The sequence below is a fragment of the Oryctolagus cuniculus genome, chromosome 12, assembly GCF_051225735.1.
Source record: "Oryctolagus cuniculus isolate XC-2025 breed Fujian yellow rabbit chromosome 12, ASM5122573v1, whole genome shotgun sequence".
Lineage (NCBI taxonomy): Eukaryota > Metazoa > Chordata > Mammalia > Lagomorpha > Leporidae > Oryctolagus > Oryctolagus cuniculus.
Genome location: NC_142878.1, coordinates 68,458,424 through 68,476,299, shown reverse-complemented (window position 1 = coordinate 68,476,299; position 17,876 = coordinate 68,458,424). Strand labels below are relative to the sequence as shown.

At 46.9% G+C, this 17,876-nt stretch overlaps 1 protein-coding gene across 11 annotated transcripts in view; it reads right to left on the bottom strand.

Annotated features, from left to right (window-relative positions):
* Positions 1–10,372: 10,372 nt before the first annotated feature.
* Positions 10,373–17,876, bottom strand: part of SQOR (sulfide quinone oxidoreductase) — a 67,931-nt gene continuing 60,427 nt past the window's right edge. For all 11 annotated transcript variants that reach the window (XM_089310267.1, XM_070054135.2, XM_089310266.1 and 8 more), the window contains 3 exons: positions 12,429–12,496; positions 11,957–12,135; positions 10,373–10,679 (listed from right to left, as the gene is read on the bottom strand). In XM_089310267.1, coding sequence (XP_089166393.1) covers positions 10,622–10,679; positions 11,957–12,135; positions 12,429–12,496 — 305 coding nt within the window. In that variant the 3' untranslated portion in view covers positions 10,373–10,621. The remainder of the gene's footprint in view (positions 10,680–11,956; positions 12,136–12,428; positions 12,497–17,876) is intronic.

The window sequence follows — 17,876 nt, the reverse complement described above, 5'->3', positions numbered from 1 at the left end:
GTCACAGCACAGTCCCAGTTACTTCCGGTGGGGCAAACCAAGCCTTTCTAGGCAATGCTTTACAGTCAGAAGGACAGGGCCCCAGCAGGCTTCCACACCCACTGCAGGTGGGGTGCCACTGTCCTGGCTCCAGGAGAGAATCAGGCGTGCTCTCCCCTTTCCTGCCCTTGCTCCTTTGCTTCATTCCCAGAGCCCCCTGAGGCCCTGTGACACTGAACAGAACACTATGAGCAAGACCCAGCAGGAAGCCACGGAGTCTGCAGGTCAAACCATGCTTCCTTGAGGAGCTACAGTGCCCCTCCCTGGCTGGGAGGATGCTGTGCAAGTATCCAAAAGTCCTCCCCACCCCCACCCCCAAAAACCGTGTGTCTGAGACAGAAGCTTCTCCAAGCTGGGGCCCATCTTAATCACCTGAGGACCCCCAGCAGGCAGCCAGGCCCCAAAAACTTCATGATTAGGAAATAAATCAATAAAGGAACACTGATCATGGAGAAGACAGGCAGTGTCCAGCTGCCTGCGGTAACTACAGGCTCCTAACCCCAGCATCTCATTGGAGAATCACTACCATGCTAAGCGTGTGCTTAGCCCAAGAGCCTCACACAGGACTGCCCCAATCCTCCCTGCATGGAATGGGTATATTACAGACTCAGGAAAAACTCGTATACCTCACTTGAACCATCAAAGCTCTAACCAGATTTTTATTCTAACAATCAGCAAAGAGGCTGGAATTGTGGGCTCTAAAGGACTAAGTATGCCTAACCTTCCAGGGTGCACTTTGTCAACATGTAAAGTAAGCCCACCTGGGAAAGAACCAACGAAGAAAAGAGCAGAAAGGTCAAGAAGGAAAGAAGCTGAGTTTCTTGATACAGCCATGCCTGATCTCCTTCCTGGACTTTCTAGATAACTAAGCCCTTAAATCACATTTTTGCTTCTTGGCAAGTGATAAACTTTGGAGGAATGCATTCTTCCCTCTTCTTTTACTTCCTGCGCAGAAATAAGACAGTGCTAAACTGGTGGAAACTCCCAACATAATCTCGATATTGACAGTTTTCCCAGGACATCGTGAAGAGAGACAGACAAAAGTTCAGTTTGCTTCTCATCTGTTAAGTCACTTGGAAAATCTTCAGGCCTTTGATGACAAACACAATGTTCCTAGTCATAAATGACAATTCTATTCTAGATTTATAAATTGGGTTCTAGAAAAACTTCATCTTAACCACAACTATTCAATTACTGTATTAGTCAGTAGAGACTGTGCTGACAAAATCCCATAACCTGGGTGACTTACACATCACAAATCTGTTTTCCCAGTTCAGGAAGCTGCAGGTCAGGGTGGCAGCATGGTCAAGTTCTGGTGAGGGCTCTCCTGCTTCCAGACAGCACTCTTGCTGTGTACTCACATGGCAGGCAAAGAAGGAGACACAGAGGGGGAAGGGAGAGGCCTCCCCAGTGTCTCTTTACAAGGACACAAATCCTATCACATCAGAGCCCTCCTTTATGAACCCCTTTAACAAGAACTGCTTTTACAATTACCGTGTCTCCAAATACAGCCACACTGGGGATCAGGACTTTAACATGTGAACACTCAATCTATTACTATGTTCCTTACATTGTTTTTGTCTAAGTACCTACAATACTGTATTTGTACATAAAACCCATTAGGAAGCATTCATCATTTAGAAGACAACCACTACTTAGTCAGATACAGAGTGGATTCAAAGGATGTAAGGACGGATTTGTGAGTTGGACTGTTACCAAATTGGGGGAAGTAAAGTTAATAAAACCAACTTTGCTGGAGAGAAAAAGCACACAGTTGGTGTCCTTGAGTCTCTGCTGGGGAGTGGGGAAGGGTTTTCTGCCACAGGCTTGTTAAGTTTCCCAGCAGGGTCCCCCGTCAACAAGAGAGAACCTCCCCCAGCTGGAGGGGGCGCCCTGGCTGACAGCAGGCAAGGCAGAGACAGGGGCCTGGGGCTACTCAGTGGTCAGCAGCCCAAAGCCCTTTCCCTACATCCTCTCCTTGATCTGTCATCTTCTGATTACGGCTCATCCCCAGGGGCACCCTCTTCTCTCCTCCCACCCCTCTGCCCTCCAGTCTATTCCTCCCTCTCTGTTGCTCTCCTTCAGGCCTCTCTCTGGCACTCACAAGGCCCCCTGTGCGCCAAGAGTGCCCCGGGGCCAACACAACTGCCAATGCTTTCCAATTCCTGCAAGGTCACCTGTAAACCTGCAGAAAGGAAGATCTGTAACTCCTCTAGCCTGCAAGCTGGCTATTCGTCACCCACAGCCAGAGCTCTTAATCCCAGGCTTGGGACACCAGTGTTTCAGGTCAAAAGTCCTTGATGAGGTGCTCTGTGAATGAACCCGAGTAAAGCCCATGGGAGCAGATGGCTGTGACTCTAACCCACAGTTGGCAGGAGTTTGAGAATCTAATGTCCAGACAGGGCCTCCTGCCTGCAGACACCTCCCTTTCCTGTCCCCACCCTCTCCATGGGCGGCCCCAGAATTCAGCAGCGTCACCCAAGTGTGGGACTCATACAAGCCCCAGTCCCTACCCTCACCAAACTAAACCAGACATCCTTGTCCCTGTCCCTTCTCCCCTCGCCCCTGTATCCAGAGGACATGCTGGGGAAACATGCACCATTTCATCTGGGATCGGCCAGTGAGGAGCACGCACACCAGCTTGGAAGGCTTGAGGCTGGTGTAGGCTTCTCGGTCACTGCCACAGCCACCTTCTGGGACGTGACTGACAGCCAGGATCACAGGGCCCAGCATCCCTGCAATTTCTGTAGCCCCCTGGCCTCCTGGAAACTAATGGTGGCTATCCCTGACTCTAGTTCCCAGCCCTTCTCAGCGTCTCCTAAGCACCATCTTCCTGATATCCCAGCAGCCAGCCAGTTTTTCTGTAGAAGACCAGACAGTAGATATTTTAGACTTTGCAGGTCACATACGGTCTCTGTCACAACTGCTCAACTCTGCCTCTTGTAGTACAAAAGCAGCAATAAATGTCATGCAAACAAACAAGCATTATCATGTTCCAATAAAGCTTTATTTATAAAAACAAGCGAAAATCTTCATTTAGCTCACAGGCAGGTCATAATTTGCCAAACTGTACAATATTAAATTCTCTTATGCTGGGGTGTGTTGTTTGGCGCAGTGGTTATAATTCCATTTGGGACACTTGCATCCCACATTGGAACTCCTGTATTCCGGTCCTGATTCTACTTCTAATTCTAGCTTCCTGCTAATGCACATTCTAGAAGGCAATAAATGATGGCTCAAGTACTTGGGTCCCTCTCACCTCCGTGGTAGACCTAGATTGGGTTCCAGGTTCCTGGCTTATGCCTGACCCAGGCGCCATGTTGCAGGCATCAGAGAAAGTGAACCAGCAGATGCAAGATCTATATCTTTCAAATAAATTTTAAACATTTTAATCCTTTTTTGCTTAAGCTAGTGGTTTCTGTTTTTCTGATTTAATATCCTAAATATCTTGTATTTTTACCTTCCCTTAGTGCCACCAACTTAGTTCAAGCCTTCATCACCTTGAAATAAGGTGTAAGGTTTGAATAGGCTATGGGTCCTGTGTTCATGCAGACATTTAAATGCCCAAGTCATAAGTTACTGGCACAAATAGGGTGGGAACTTAATCTGATTATGGTGCACAAAGGTGGGGCCTAGTGAGAGGTCTCTAGGTCACTCGGGGCATGCACCTGGAAAGCGTTCTTGGGGAGGGTCAGCTGGCTGGTGCATAGGGCCCAGTCCCTCACCATGTGATCATCTGTATGTGCTCTACCCTCTGCTGCCCTCATTAGAGGCCAAACCAAAAACCAATGGAACCACCTGATCTTGAACTTGAACCTCCAAAACCATAAGCTAAATAAACCTTTTGCCTTTGTGAAGTCAGCTTCTCTCAGGTACTCCCTTGTAGTAATGAAAAGCTGACAAGACATTGGCTCTGGTCTTGGTCGATCCATCTGGAATCTTTTCCCCAATCCACACCTCACTGCTAAAATCTGTCATTTCTCCGTCAGTTCACTCAATGGCTCCGCATCACTTTTGGGTTACCTGGTACTAGTCAGGCCCCCAGAACGAAGCAGATGGCCATGCTCTCAAATCAGGGTAATTCAAGATGAGCTTATATACAATGGGGGGTACAGGGGTGCAGCGGGAATACATTCCAGGAAACCACAGAAACTGAGCAGTCAGGTGCTCAGGGTCCACGGTCCTGGAGCTGTTTCCACTCTTCAGCCCATGCGGACAAAGATAGAATGGTTGCCTGAACCCAGAATTGTCACTACAGCAGGGCTTCTCAATGACCTCTGCTGAAGAATCAGGCCTAGAGCTTTTGTTTTCATTAGTTTCATTTGTTTTCATTTTTAAAATTGAATTATCAGACTTGTACTTTTGTAAAATTCAATAAAATATTATTAGAAAATCATGAGAACACACACTTAAAATACAAATGCAAATTTTTTTAAATTATTAAAAAGTTTTAACAATTTTAAAAACTGTCAAATCACTCTACAAGATTGTAAATGTGTGCTCTTCATTTCTATACCTCATCACAGGACCAAGACAGTCCCACAAGGAGAGAACCAGAGAAGTAAAATTTCACCTTACTCTTCTCCATCTCACCATTTCCTACAACACCCCCCACTGGCCAAAGAAGAAGCCAGAGAGCAGGAGAGACCATCGATAAAGACCACACCCTCCTGAGGCACAGGGTGCAGTGGAGAAGGGGAAGGGTGGAGCTGCCGGAACACAGCAACCAGCCCGAGAGGCTTTAGAAGTCCACTTCCCACTCTGTCTTCATGTGGCCCACACACCACATCACCTGGAGCTTTCATATCCTCTCACCTCTGCCCGTACACATACTGTCTACCACACCTCGGCAGCGTCCACTCTGCCTGGCTAAGTCTTGTTTATGGTTCAGGACCGCAGAGGTAACACTGACTTGTGGCCACGCTCGGCATTTCTCTACCAATCTCCTTTTTTTCAGTAGCAAGTACCACTCTCCCGGATAGGCAGGGGGCCATGACCAAAAGCTAGCTGATTTGTTCAATGTGTCAACAAGTATTTATTGAGTACTTACTCTGGTGGATATTTATTATCCAACTTACTGTGGTGGATATCTTCCCCGAATGTCGAGTAGAAGTCGGTGCGTATTTTGAATGCTATGTGGACACATAAGTGGGACATCCGTCTTGGTAACCCACGTGACAGACACAAAAGCAAGCAAGCAGAGCTGACTGAGGACACAAGCTTCCATCTAGGAGTCTCCAAGGCTTTCATATATTAAATTAGATGCCCAAGAAATGAGATGCTTGTGGAAGCAAATAATAATGAATTTTTCCACCTATTGATCCTCATAATAATAACCAATAGTATATTTCTATCACATTTATTTATATACTCTACAAAGAGGTTCATTTGAGATCAAGAAAGGTTGATTACAAAGAGCCTTCTAGGTGGTTAACTGGTCAGAGTCTGCATACCTTGGGTCAGATGAGCCCCAGGACCCCTCCAGGGAAAGAACTCATCTGTTTCTGTGGCCTACATTGCTACAAGTCACAAGGAAGCATCTAATCACTTTTTTTAAAAATAACATTATTATTGGGGCTGGCACCGTGGCTCACTTGGTTAATCCTCCACCTGAGGCACCGGCATCCCATATGGGCACCAGGTTCTAGTCCCAGTTGCTCCTCTTCCAGTCCAGCTCTCTGATGTGGCCCGGGAAGGCAGTGAAGGATGGCCCAAGTGCTTGGGCCCTGCACCTGCATGGGAGATCAGGAGGAAGCTCCTGGCTCCTGGCTTCGGATCGGTGTAGCTCTGGCCGTAGTGGCCATTTATGGGGTGAACCAACGGAAGGAAGACCTTTCTTTCTCTCTCTCTCTCTAACTCTGTCAAATAATTTAAAAAAATATTATCAAATTTATTTTAGTAATATACATAGAATGAATACTATGTATACAGAGAAATCTTTCAAACAACTCTGAAATACTATCAAAAAGGGTCATATACTAAGTCACAAATTCTCAAAAAAATTTCTCACAGTTGAAATTTACAAGCCACATTAGATATCATCACAATACTATAAATTCACAAAAGCAGGATGTTTGAAACTCCACTAAAATTAATCTACTCATCAGTTAAAAAACTACAAGAATTATATATTAAAATTTATGGAATACAGCCGAAGTGTTTCTTAAAAGAAATGTAGGACTCTAAGAAATACTTACTAGAAAACAATTGAAGGGGCCAGTGCTATGGCATAGTGGGTAAGCCACCTCCTGTGATGCCAGCATTCCACATAGGCACCTGTTGGAGTCCTGGCTTCTCCTCTTCTGATCCAGCTCCCTACTAAGGGCCTGAGAAAACAGCAGAGGACGGCCCAAGTGCTTGGGCCCCTGCACCTGCACGGATGACCTGGAAGAAGCTCCTGGCTTCGGATGGGCCCAGCTCCAGCTGCTACGGCCATTTGGGGAGTGAACCAGCCAGTGGAAAACCTCTCTCTGTCTCTCCCTCTCCCTCTCTCTGTAACTCTGCCTTTCAAATAAATTAAAAAATAAAAAAACTGGGAGACCGGCGCCCTGACGTAGCAGGTTAAGCCTCCACCTGCGGCAGCGGCATCCCACGTGAGCGCCGGATGAGTCCTGGCTGCTCCACCTGTGATCCAGACCCGGAAGTCCAATCACCTTTGGATTGACTTTAGGCACTTAATCATAGCTTACACCTGTAAGAATATTCAGTATCTGGTGAGTACCAGATGCTCTTGTAATCACCACTTAATAGATAAGAAAACTGGGGCCCAGAGAGTTTAAATGGCTTCCTCTAGACCATTCTCATACAGTTAGTGAGACAGAGATTCGGGGTTCAAACCCAGAGAGGCTAGATCCAGATCTTACTACCTCACACTGGAATCCCCAACCCTGACCGTCTGCTGAAATGAGGCAAGGAGATGTGGTACTGGCCAGTAACAGAGCCCACGTGCTCTTCATTTAGTGCAAGGACACTGCAAACCCTAGTCATGATCCAATTTCCACCAGACTGCAGGAATTTATGGCCTTGGGGAAGCTGTACTTCTGAGGACTTCATTAAAGTCCCAGAGTTAGCAACAACAACATGGGCTGGGTGTTGTGGCACTGTGTGTGAACCCACCGCTTACAACACCTGCACCCCCCATCTGAGCACTGGTTCAAATCCTGCCTACTCTGCTTCATGATCCAACTCTCTACCAATATGCCCAGGAAGCAATGTTTGATGGCTCAAGTACCTGGGCCTCTGCCATCCACTTAGGAGACTCCGATGGAGTTCCTCTCTCCTGGGTTCAGCCTGGCCCAGTCCCAGCTGTTGCAGACATCTGGGGAGTGAGCCATCAGACAGAAAATGTGTCACTCTGCCTTTCAAATAAATAAATCTTAAAAAACAACAGCTTCTGTCTACACACTAAACTACTAAAAGTAGGGTGGGACCACGCACTTCATCCCCACCCCAAGGTACCACCCTTGGAAAAATACTGCCCTTACCCCTACCCTGGCCTTACCTCCTCTTCGTGTGGCCAGCTCCTATTTTAGGAGGCAGTAGTTCCAAGGGACAGCCTTTCCCTTGGCCAATCTCACATTTCTGGACGTTGAAATAGGATTCAAGCTTTTCTGGAATTCAGCACTTTTATTTTTCCCTCCCAGCTCAGAAGAATGAAAGCTGGCAATGTATTGGCCAACAGTAGTCACTGCTTCCTCCGGCCTTGGCAGTAAATTCTACCCAACATAATGTGAACCCAGAAGCAACTCAGAAGGCATATTGTGAACAGACCCAGGAGGTTCAAGTTAACTCTGGGAGGAGTTTCAAAGTTACTCCGTGCAGCTTTCAGCCATTCCCGGGGGCCCCAGCCCCGTTCTCTGAAAACGCAGAAGCGGCCTCGCCAGGGCTTTTTTCCACATCCAGGGAGAAAGTCCGGGCTGGATTCTTCCCAGGACTTCCCAGCTAAAGCAAGCCTATTTGGGTGAACAGCCCTCAGCTTCCCCTACCTCCCACTCCCCGTGAGACTGTGGCAGAGGCGTCGGTCTTTTAATTAAGCTTGTTTCTAACCGACATGATTAAAGCTGTGGCAGAGGCCTTCCCAAGGTCAGAAGAAAAAGGGAGGCATCTGTCCTGGGAATGAAATGTGGCTGTTATCTGCTTGCCTACGAATGCCTCAACTGTAGTTAACGGCTGCTTCTGTGTAACCAGTTCAGGTTCTGCTTGTTAGTACAGAGCAGATGTTAACCCTTGGCAGACAGCAGCCGGCTCAGTATGTGTGTAAAAAATAGATATCTTCAGTTAACTAGTTGGCATGTGTAGTACTGTATCAATCCTATGGCCGCCATGTAACATTAGAATACCCAATCAAATGTATGCAGGTAACCATGTAAGGGAGACAAGCTAAAACCATATATAAGGGAAAACCCTTCTTTGTTCGGGGCTCAGGACTTGTGGTAAGAAATTCCACCTGGGCCTTATGCCAGCATAATTAAATACTACTTCCTGTTAAAAAGGCCTTGGTGTCTTGCCTCAGTACATGAATCTTGCTACAAGACTGAACATCCCAACTGGCTACGGCAGTCTCAGGCGAGAACCCTATAAAGGCTTGAGGTTTCCTTGCCAGGGCACAGCGAAACCGATGACAAGTCCCTTAGTAGCACCACTTGGAGCATTATTCTCCCATTCTGGGACTAGAAGTGGTTCAAGCTGAGTGTGATCACTACAGCGGTCCTAAGTCATTGTCCAAACTGGGACATTTTGGCCGGCACCACAGCTCACTAGGCTAATTCTCTGCCTGCAGCACCAGCACCCCGGGTTCTAGTCCCGGTTGGGGCGCCGGTCCTGTCCCGGTTGTTCCTCTTCCAGTCCAGTTCTCCGCTGTGGCCCGGGAAGGCAGTGGAGGATGGCCCAAGTGCTGGGTCCCTGCATCCACATAGGGGATCGGGAGGAGGCGCCTGGCTCCTGGCTTCGGATTGGCGAAGCGCCAGCCGTCGTGGCCATTTTGGGGGTGAACTAACAGAAGGAAGACCTTTCTCTGTCTCTCTAACTCTGCCTGTCAAAAAAAAAAAAAAAAAAAAAAAAAAACTGGGACATTTTAGAATATTGATAGTTATGCCAGAACAACAGGTGTTAAACAGGAATGTCCAGGGCAAACCAGGAAACTGGGCCACTCTAGAAAACATCTGACCCCCTACTAACCAGGTCAAGGACCTGGTACCCTGTTCTCTCCCAGAATGTGTGCCATTAAACAAAGTCTACACCCCAAATCAAGCCCCACCTCACTCACTGGCACCCCAGGAAAAGGAGAAAACTATCAGAAGAGTCATGAAAATGTGGGCCAGGCCCTGGTCTGTCTCACCACAGCTTCCCCTGGGCTAATAGTGTTTGGCAGGTAGTAGGTGCTCGGTGTGGATTTGTCAAATGAGTGAGTTCAGGGTTTCTAAAGCCACCAGGAGAACTCCAGGAAACCAGAGACTTGGCAGTCCCAGGTACATAGAAAAGGGTGTGAATGGTTGTGAGAATCTAAGGCATTGCCTTTCCCCTAGGGGCCTTGAAACTTCAGATTGAGTTGAAAATGTAAAATCCTGCAATATCCTAGGAACAAATTATTTTGAAGCCACTGCTGAACTTCAAAATTAAACTAGACCCATTTCCTGCCATACATCTGCTGTGAACTTTTTAAAAAATTTTTTGGCCAAAGTTGGTACATATTGGAGAAAAGGCTCCCTACACACATCAGGATTCTGCTAACCCCAATCTCACTGTGTGCTAATTCTCAGGAGGTAACCAATAGTACCCTGAGAACACAGGTTTGCGAGAGATTATTGGGAATAAGAGAAGGCAGGGCAGGTCTTCAGCCCATCGTGCACGTCCAAGCCCTGGGAGAGGAGAGAGCAGAGGAGAGGAAGGAAGATCAGGTAGGAGAGCCTCTGACTCAGTGTGGTCCTGAAAGGGTTTCAGCCTAGCTCGTGGGGAGTCCAGGAGACAGAGCTGCCCAGCAGAGGCATCCCATACCCCAAGGAACGAGCCAGCACGAGGAGCCTACCATGTCCAGCTACGGGCTCAGCATAAACAGGGCAGTAGGGGGAGGAGGGCAATGGCTGGACTCACTCCTCCATGCTTCTGCAGCAGGAGCTCCAAGCAGCACACACTGAGGACTGCTGCACAGTGTGTCCGAACAACACTGTTCCTGGAGTGACCCTTCGCTGGGACTCCAAATAGGCCCTATCACGTCAGCTGTAAGTGGAATACTTACAGTAGGCCACAAGTAAGCTATTCCGCCAGCACCATCTCTTTCTCCCAAGTGCTACCACTTTTCATTCCTACCAGTCAAGAGAAAAGGTGCTCATAGGACTCAATCAATGGCACACTTTTATTTAGAAAATAGAAGTCTATTCTTTCATTTGCATATTTCAAAAAAAAAAAACCATCTGGGGCAGCCCACATGGTGGCTGTTCAGAGCTACTGGAAAGGTCGGCACATGGGCACCATTATCCAGCAAGACGCTCTTGGCAGGGTTAGGTCCTGAGTCCTTCAGGCTGCTCGTGGTCAGTCAGTAACTGTGACTTTCATGCATCCGAGGAGAGCAAGGCCTGAGCCAGCCTTAGCTCATACCCAGGTGGAATAACTTCCGCAGAAAGGCCGGTCCTCCCCAGTAGCCCCTGTAAGAAATAAAGGAAGCGATCATTGAAGCCAAAGAGCTGCAGTGACTTCAGCCAGCAGGACGCTGGGGAAGGGAAGCCAGGATGCTCACAGAGCATGCTCATGGCACATCAGGTACGACTTGTCTGGTGGAGTAGAAAGAGCCCAGGACTGCGAGGGGCTGACCTGCGGGCAGTCCTGGCTGGGACACCGGCTCACTGTTTGAATCTGGCTATGCTGATCCAGTTCAGCACACCTGGGGGAAGCCTCTGTCACACCTACCTGCCAGCCTCTATGCTTTCACTCACTCGTACACGAAACGCAGGTCAGAGTTCTCAACCTCACCCTATTGACGTTTGGGACCACGTGGCTCTTGGCTGTGGAGGCCACCCTGTGCATTGTAGGATGTTAAGCTGCAGCCCTGGCCTCTGCTCACTGGATGCCAGTGGCGTCCTCCAGTCATGACAACCAAAGATGTCTGCAGTTACTGCCAGGTGTCCCCTGGGGGGAGGGGCAAAACCATTCTTGGCTGAGGATCATCGGTACAGGTATCCTGACTCACCCACCTCATATGAGTTTGCAAAAAACCAAGTGAGACCACCGTCTCATGGAAAGAAGAGGTTGTATTTTATTTACCCTGTTTACCTACTGATGCTTACTATGTACCTGTCTCTTTATATGTTATCTCATCCATCTCCATTTGTAAGATAGGCAATATTACTTTCATTTTGCAGATAAGAAAACAGAGAGATTACACAAATTGTCCCAAGACACATAGCTAATCTGTGATGGAGGCATGATTCAAACACAAGAGTGACTCTGAAGATTATCACTGTTTCATTTTTTCCCATAACAATAAAAACAAAGTAAGGTAGTAGGTGAGAAAGTACTTGACATATGAAAGTGATTTACTACTACTATATTATTATGACTATTATTATTATATTTCTTATTTAACCAGCAGCAAAGAGTGAGAGCACGGAAGACAGAAGGCTTGGTCATTGCCAACAATGAAGAGCAGAGGCTGCCTCCCCTGCAGGTGGCAGATGCACTCAGACCGCTCTCCTCACCCAGGACAGCCCGCTTTCCGGCGTCTGCTGAGATTTCAGAATCCTTTGAGGGCCCCGATCACTAACCCTTAAGAAGAGGCACACAAGGCAGATGCTGTTAGCAAGTCATGCTCCAGGTGGCCATGTCCCCGGAAGCCAGAAGGTCTCCTTGGAACACTCACCCTGCACAGGCTGGTGCGGCACATTACAAAGCGAGCCCTCTGCCCCCAAGCCGGTGATGCACCTACCTCAGCATCAGGTTCCAGTACAAGAAAGGCATCATGTCAGCCTTCATGAGGTACATGGAAAGGCGCTCTTTGCTCTGATCAAAGGGGAAGGTTTCCAGCGGCCGAGCTGTGTAGTCAAACTCGGCAAGAATCACACTGTTGTAGCCGGTCACCAGCGGACATGACGTGTAGCCATCGTACTGAAATTCAAAATGAGATCGAGCTGGAAGGAGCTGCTTTCATGGTCCTATACAGACAGGGAATCTACAACTTGCTTAAAGTGGCTGCAATTATTTTTCTTCTCTGTTTATTTCTAATTTTTTGTACTGTGAAAATACAGATTTTTATAACACAGAATAGTCCTAAAGGCAAAAAGTGAAGCGACTATATTGGGGAAACTAATTAACAAAGTGGCAAAATCGTGAAAAAACACTACTTTTACACGGAATGGAAGGTGACAATTGAGACAGTGATTCCGCCAAGGCATACAAACCTTCTTCATTGGTGTTTGATTCTTCATTATCAAAGAAATTGTTCGATCAAGAATTCCCGACTGTGCAGCTATAGGAGAAAGAGTTCAGTTAGATATATAGATGCATCTAGGTTTTCCACAAAAACTAATACATAAATACCCTTAACATAAGTATGTTAAGAAGATTCCATTCATGAGCCCTCTAGATCGTGACTGGAACACAGTTGCTCTTACTGCCTGCAGTTCTGTCTACTGGAGAGCTCTCTTCAGTACAGCCAAGCCCCATGGTTTGAAACTAAACAGTTAACTCTCCACAGAACTATAAGGATGTTCCCACCCCAACTCCACTCCCTCTCCTCCCGGGCATTGCTGCCTCCAGCCTGGTAGGGCTGTGTGTCCAGGGGTCCCTAGCCATGCAGGATAGCCTGTGTCTCTGTTCACGGGGCAGATCTGTAGTTACCACCCATCGCCAGTGAACACAGGCCTTTTCTCTGGACTGGACTGGCCTGGGTGAGGCTAGACCAGAAACAGAGACATCTGTATCTCTATCCATCTATATTCTCTCTCTCTCTGTCTCTCTCTCTCTCACACACACACACACACACACACACACATATTCATTTTATGACAGCGCCAGTGGGGAACTATCTTTTTTATTATGAAAATGTGCAAACCCTGTGGTTCTTGTTTCATCCATCCCTTCACATTGGCCATTTTTTTCTGAAATATCCTTAGAGCAGACAACATACCAGTTCATCTGTAGATGTTTCTGTGTGTCTCTGATAGGTGTGGATTTTTCTAACCACACATAATAGCATGCTCACTCCCAAAAAATATTAGAAATAACCCCTTAATATCTCCTAATTCCAGTCTGGATTCAATTCTGAAAAATTAAAATTGCCTTTTTAAAGATAGAAGCAATTTGTGACTCTATAAATAGAAGATATTAGATTTATATGCAAGAAAAGATGGGCTACCTGGGGCCGGCACTGTGGCTAGTAGGTTAAGCATTCGCCTGCAGTGTCGGCATCCCATATGGGCGTGGGTTTGAGTCCCGGTTGCTCTACTTCCAATCCAGCATCCCTGCTGAGGCCTGGGATAGCAGTGGAAGATGGCCCAAGGACTTGGGCCTCTGCACCCACATAGGCGACCCAGAAGAAGCTCCTGGCTCCAGATCAGCCCAACTCCAGCCATTGCAGCCATTTGAGGAATGAATCCGTGGATGGAAAGCCTCTCTCTCTGTCTCTCTCTCTCTGTAATTCTGCCTCTCAAGTAAATAAATAAATCTTAAAACAAAGGAAGGGATGGAGGGAGGGATGAATGGCTGCCTGCATGTTACAAAATAAAAATGCTCATTAAAGGGCCGGCGTCGCGGCTCACTAGGCTAATCCTTTGCCTTGCGGCGCTGGCACACCGGGTTCTAGTCCCGGTCGGGGCACCGGATTCTGTCCTGGTTGCCTCTCTTCCAGGCCAGCTCTCTGCTGTGGCCAGGGAGTGCAGTGGAGGATGGCCCAAATCCTTGGGCCCTGCACCCCATGGGAGACCAGAATAAGTACCTGGCTCCTGCCATCGGATCAGCGCAGTGTGCCGGCCGCAGCGCGCTGGCCGCGGCGGCCATTGGAGGGTGAACCAAAGGCAAAGGAAGACCTTTCTCTCTGTCTCTCTCTCTCACTGTCCACTCTGCCTGTCAAAAATAAAAATAAAAAAAATAAAATGCTCATTAAAGTGGTTATTTTGTGATCCCCCAAATCAGAGGTCACCAAATTTTTTTGGAACAGAAACTTTTAAGCCTGCAGGCCAAGAAACAAAACCACTGAGACAGTATAAAACAAAGAGAAAAAAGATTTTCCATGAAAAATCTTATTGCTAAAATTCGGAATATAATAATATGTTGTAATATGTATCTACAAATGAGAGAATGGAATTATTTTTCTCAGGATGAGAAAGAATTGCTATCATCTGATTGACCATCAAATTGATTATAAATTTTCAAGCCTACCCAAACAGCAACATCACAGTAAGCCGTGGGTTACATTTGGCCTACGAGTTGTAATCCATCGACACTCAAGCCAAAAATGCAATGAGGGGACGGTGGTGCAGTGCTGCACATTAAACCACCGCTTGTGAAACCGGCATCCCAGAGTGGGGTGCAGCTTCAAGTCCTGGCTGCTCCACTTCGGATCTAGCTCCTTGCTATTGCTCCTGAGAAGGCAGCAGATAATGGCCCAAGTATCTGGACTCCTGCCACCCATCTGGGAGACCAGGAGGGAGTTCTTGGCTCCTGGATACATGCTGGGACAGACCTGAGTGTCGTGGCCATTTGAGAAGTGAACCAATGGATGATGTTCGCTCGCTTGCTCTCTCTCTCTCTCTCCTCTCTCTCTCCCTTCCCTCTCTCTCCCTCCCTCTGCCTCTGCCTCTCTGTAACTCTGCCTTTCAAATAAATAAATCTTTTTTAAAATTTTTAAAAGAGGGAGTCACTGCAGAGAGGTTAGACCTGTGGACTCAGGGAGCAATCTCACTCCATGCCCAGGATATGTGTGTGTGTGTGTGTGTGTGTGTGTCTCTGTCTGTCTGTCTGTCCTGAGTACACAGGCATACACAAGTTGGGTATATTTTCCTGGATGACAATCCCTTCCTTTTATGGCCAAACCTTCAGTTAACTTTTGTTAAATGCCACCTCCAGTCTTAGCTGTGCTGAAGGTAATTAAGGGAGAATCCTGGAAGAGAGAGAAGCAGAGGAAGGCATTCGTCCCAGGAAAGCAATATCCAACTGAGCAAGATGGCACAGTGGTCTGGAGGAGGCTGGGAGGAGGTGAATCCAAGGAAGGATTTGTGGAATGAGTGTGAGCAGTGCCTGGGGATACTAAGAGGATCTGCCGTGGTAATCTAATGAGAGACACAGACCTCTTTGGAGAAAGCTAGAACGACTGCTGTTTGCACATTAAGGAGAAGAACAAAGAGACTGGCACCCACACATGTGAAATGACAAGAAGAGCATTCACTGCAGAACTGTTTGGAACAGAAATGGGCAGGGAACACTCAAATGTGACTGCAGAGTTGACTCATTCAGTGAGCTCTGGATCGGCTGCCCAATAGCACATGAATGGTACAACACACACAGGCGCCCATGACAGGAGCACTCCGTGTGGTTGGGGGCGATGCAGAAGTGGAGCAGATGGAAGGCAAGACTAGGAGCAAGGTTTTTCATGTAGACTTTTTGTTTAATCATATTCAATAGTATCTACTTGAACCATTGGATAAAATGTTTTGTTTGAAAAACAGGGTAATCAGGGTCTCACATCACAGGTATTTTTACCACACAAAGTCAGCACTGAATATAAATTCAAAGTATCACCCCATAGACCTTCTATAAATTACATGGAGGAAAGGTACTTTTACAATGGAAAAGATTAACAACAGACAATCCTTAACCCAGGGATGAAATCTAGCTTCACAAAGACAAAACTGGAGCTGGCATCTGGCAGTCGTGGTTAAGATACCACTTGGGACACCTGTATCCAGTAGCAGAGTACCCAGGGTTTGAGTCCCGCTCCCCTCCCAATTCCAGATTCCTGTTCATGCCCACCTTGGGAGGCAGCAGGTAATGGCCCAGCAGTTGGTCCCACCCACATGGGAAACTTAGATTGAGCTCCTGGCTCATGTGTTCAGCCTGACACAGCCTTGGCTGTTGCTGAGTATTTGGAGAATGAACCAGCAGATGGGAGATCTCTCTCTCTCTCTCTCTCTCTCTCGCACTCTCTTGGCCTTTCAAAGAAATTTTTTTTTTTTTTTAGAAAAATACCAGACAAGCTAACATGATGGGCTCCTGAGGTGCCACAGTGGGAGGTATGGAGATTCTAGCCAAAAAACAGACTCTGAATCTAACCATAAATCCTAAATTATAGGATAGTCTACATTTTTTATAAAGATTTTATCTATTTACTTGAGAGGTAGACTTACAGAAAGAGAGAGGGAGAGAGAGAGAGGTCTTCCATCCACAGGTTCACTCCCCAGATGGCCACAATGGCCAGAGCTGAGCTGATCCAAAGCCTGGAGCCAGGAACTTCTTCCCGGTCTCCAATAAGGGTCAGGGACTCAAGGACTTGAACCATCTTCTACTGCTTTCCCAGGCCACAGCAGAGGGCTGGATTGGAAGAGAAACAGCCAGGACTAGAACTGGTGCCCACATGTGATGCCAGCACCACAGGCAGAGTCTTAGCCTACTAGGCCACAGTGCCGGTCCCAGGATACTCTACATTTTGAAGATGACCAGCCTGTACTCTTCAAAAATACCAACGTCAAGAAAGTTCTTTAAATGTCAGAGAGACCTGTTATAGATTAAAGGAGGCCAAACAGATATGACAATAAACACAGTATGTGGATTTAAGGGGAAACAAAAGCTACAAGTGACATCTGTAGGACAACTGGATCCACATGAACTAAATTGTAGTAAGAGATTATTCTGTTATCTAATGGCAACCTTCTTGGATGTGATAATTGGTCTTACACATATGGAGGAGACTGTCCTTTCCCTAAGGAGATACAGAGTGAAGCACGGATTCAAGGTGACGTACCACAATATCCAAACTTAATTTGAAACAATTCAGCCCAAAACATGTATATAGAATGATTAAGCAAATGTCACAAAATATTAATAACTGATTTATATCTAAAGGGTATATAAGTATTCATTGTACTTTCAAATCTTTCATAGTATGAGATTTTTGAAATTAAAAAAAATGGGAGAAAGTTGTTAGTAATAATGAAAAAGACCATCAGTGATGCTTTTTCTTTAGAAAGTCCTTCTTGAGGTTGAAAGAGTCTGCGAAAGTAAAACAAGTTCTGCGGGCATCTAATTCACACAGAACACTACCATTCCCATCAGCAAGGCAGCCCATGGTTTATGGCACCCAGAGAAGACAGTTCCTGTCTGCAAGGACAGAATCTAAAAGGTAATTCTCCCCATCACTGCTAGTGCAGAACATCGAGGTGAAGAATTTAGTTTTCCAGGCGGAGGCCTCCATCGTGTACCAATCAGAGCACGCTCCACGGTATTTGTCTTAACAGAACAATTTTCTGGTCTGCAAGTTTTCATCGACTTGCATGTGTTTTCCAGGGAAACAAATGCTTCCCTAGCTCTGTGGTGTTTCAGGCAGAAGAAAAGTAGCCAACTTGCCTGGCGTCAGGGGCAAAGAATTCCAGCACCCCAAGTATGGCGGTATGAGAAGTAATAAATTCGCCCAGCTGGAAAAGTAATGTCCTCTCTCTAATGCCCCCTTCCCGAAAACAGCCCTTCTGACCTATAAAAGGCAGAGAAGCTCATGCTACTCTAGTGCGACACACTTGAAAGATACTTTCTTCTTCCTGCAACGCCAGGTTCACTGACAACCTGTTTCTATCTCGGCCTGGTCAAAGTCACATCCAGGCCACAAAAGTTTTTCCAGCATTAGTGGAATGCTGTGTGTG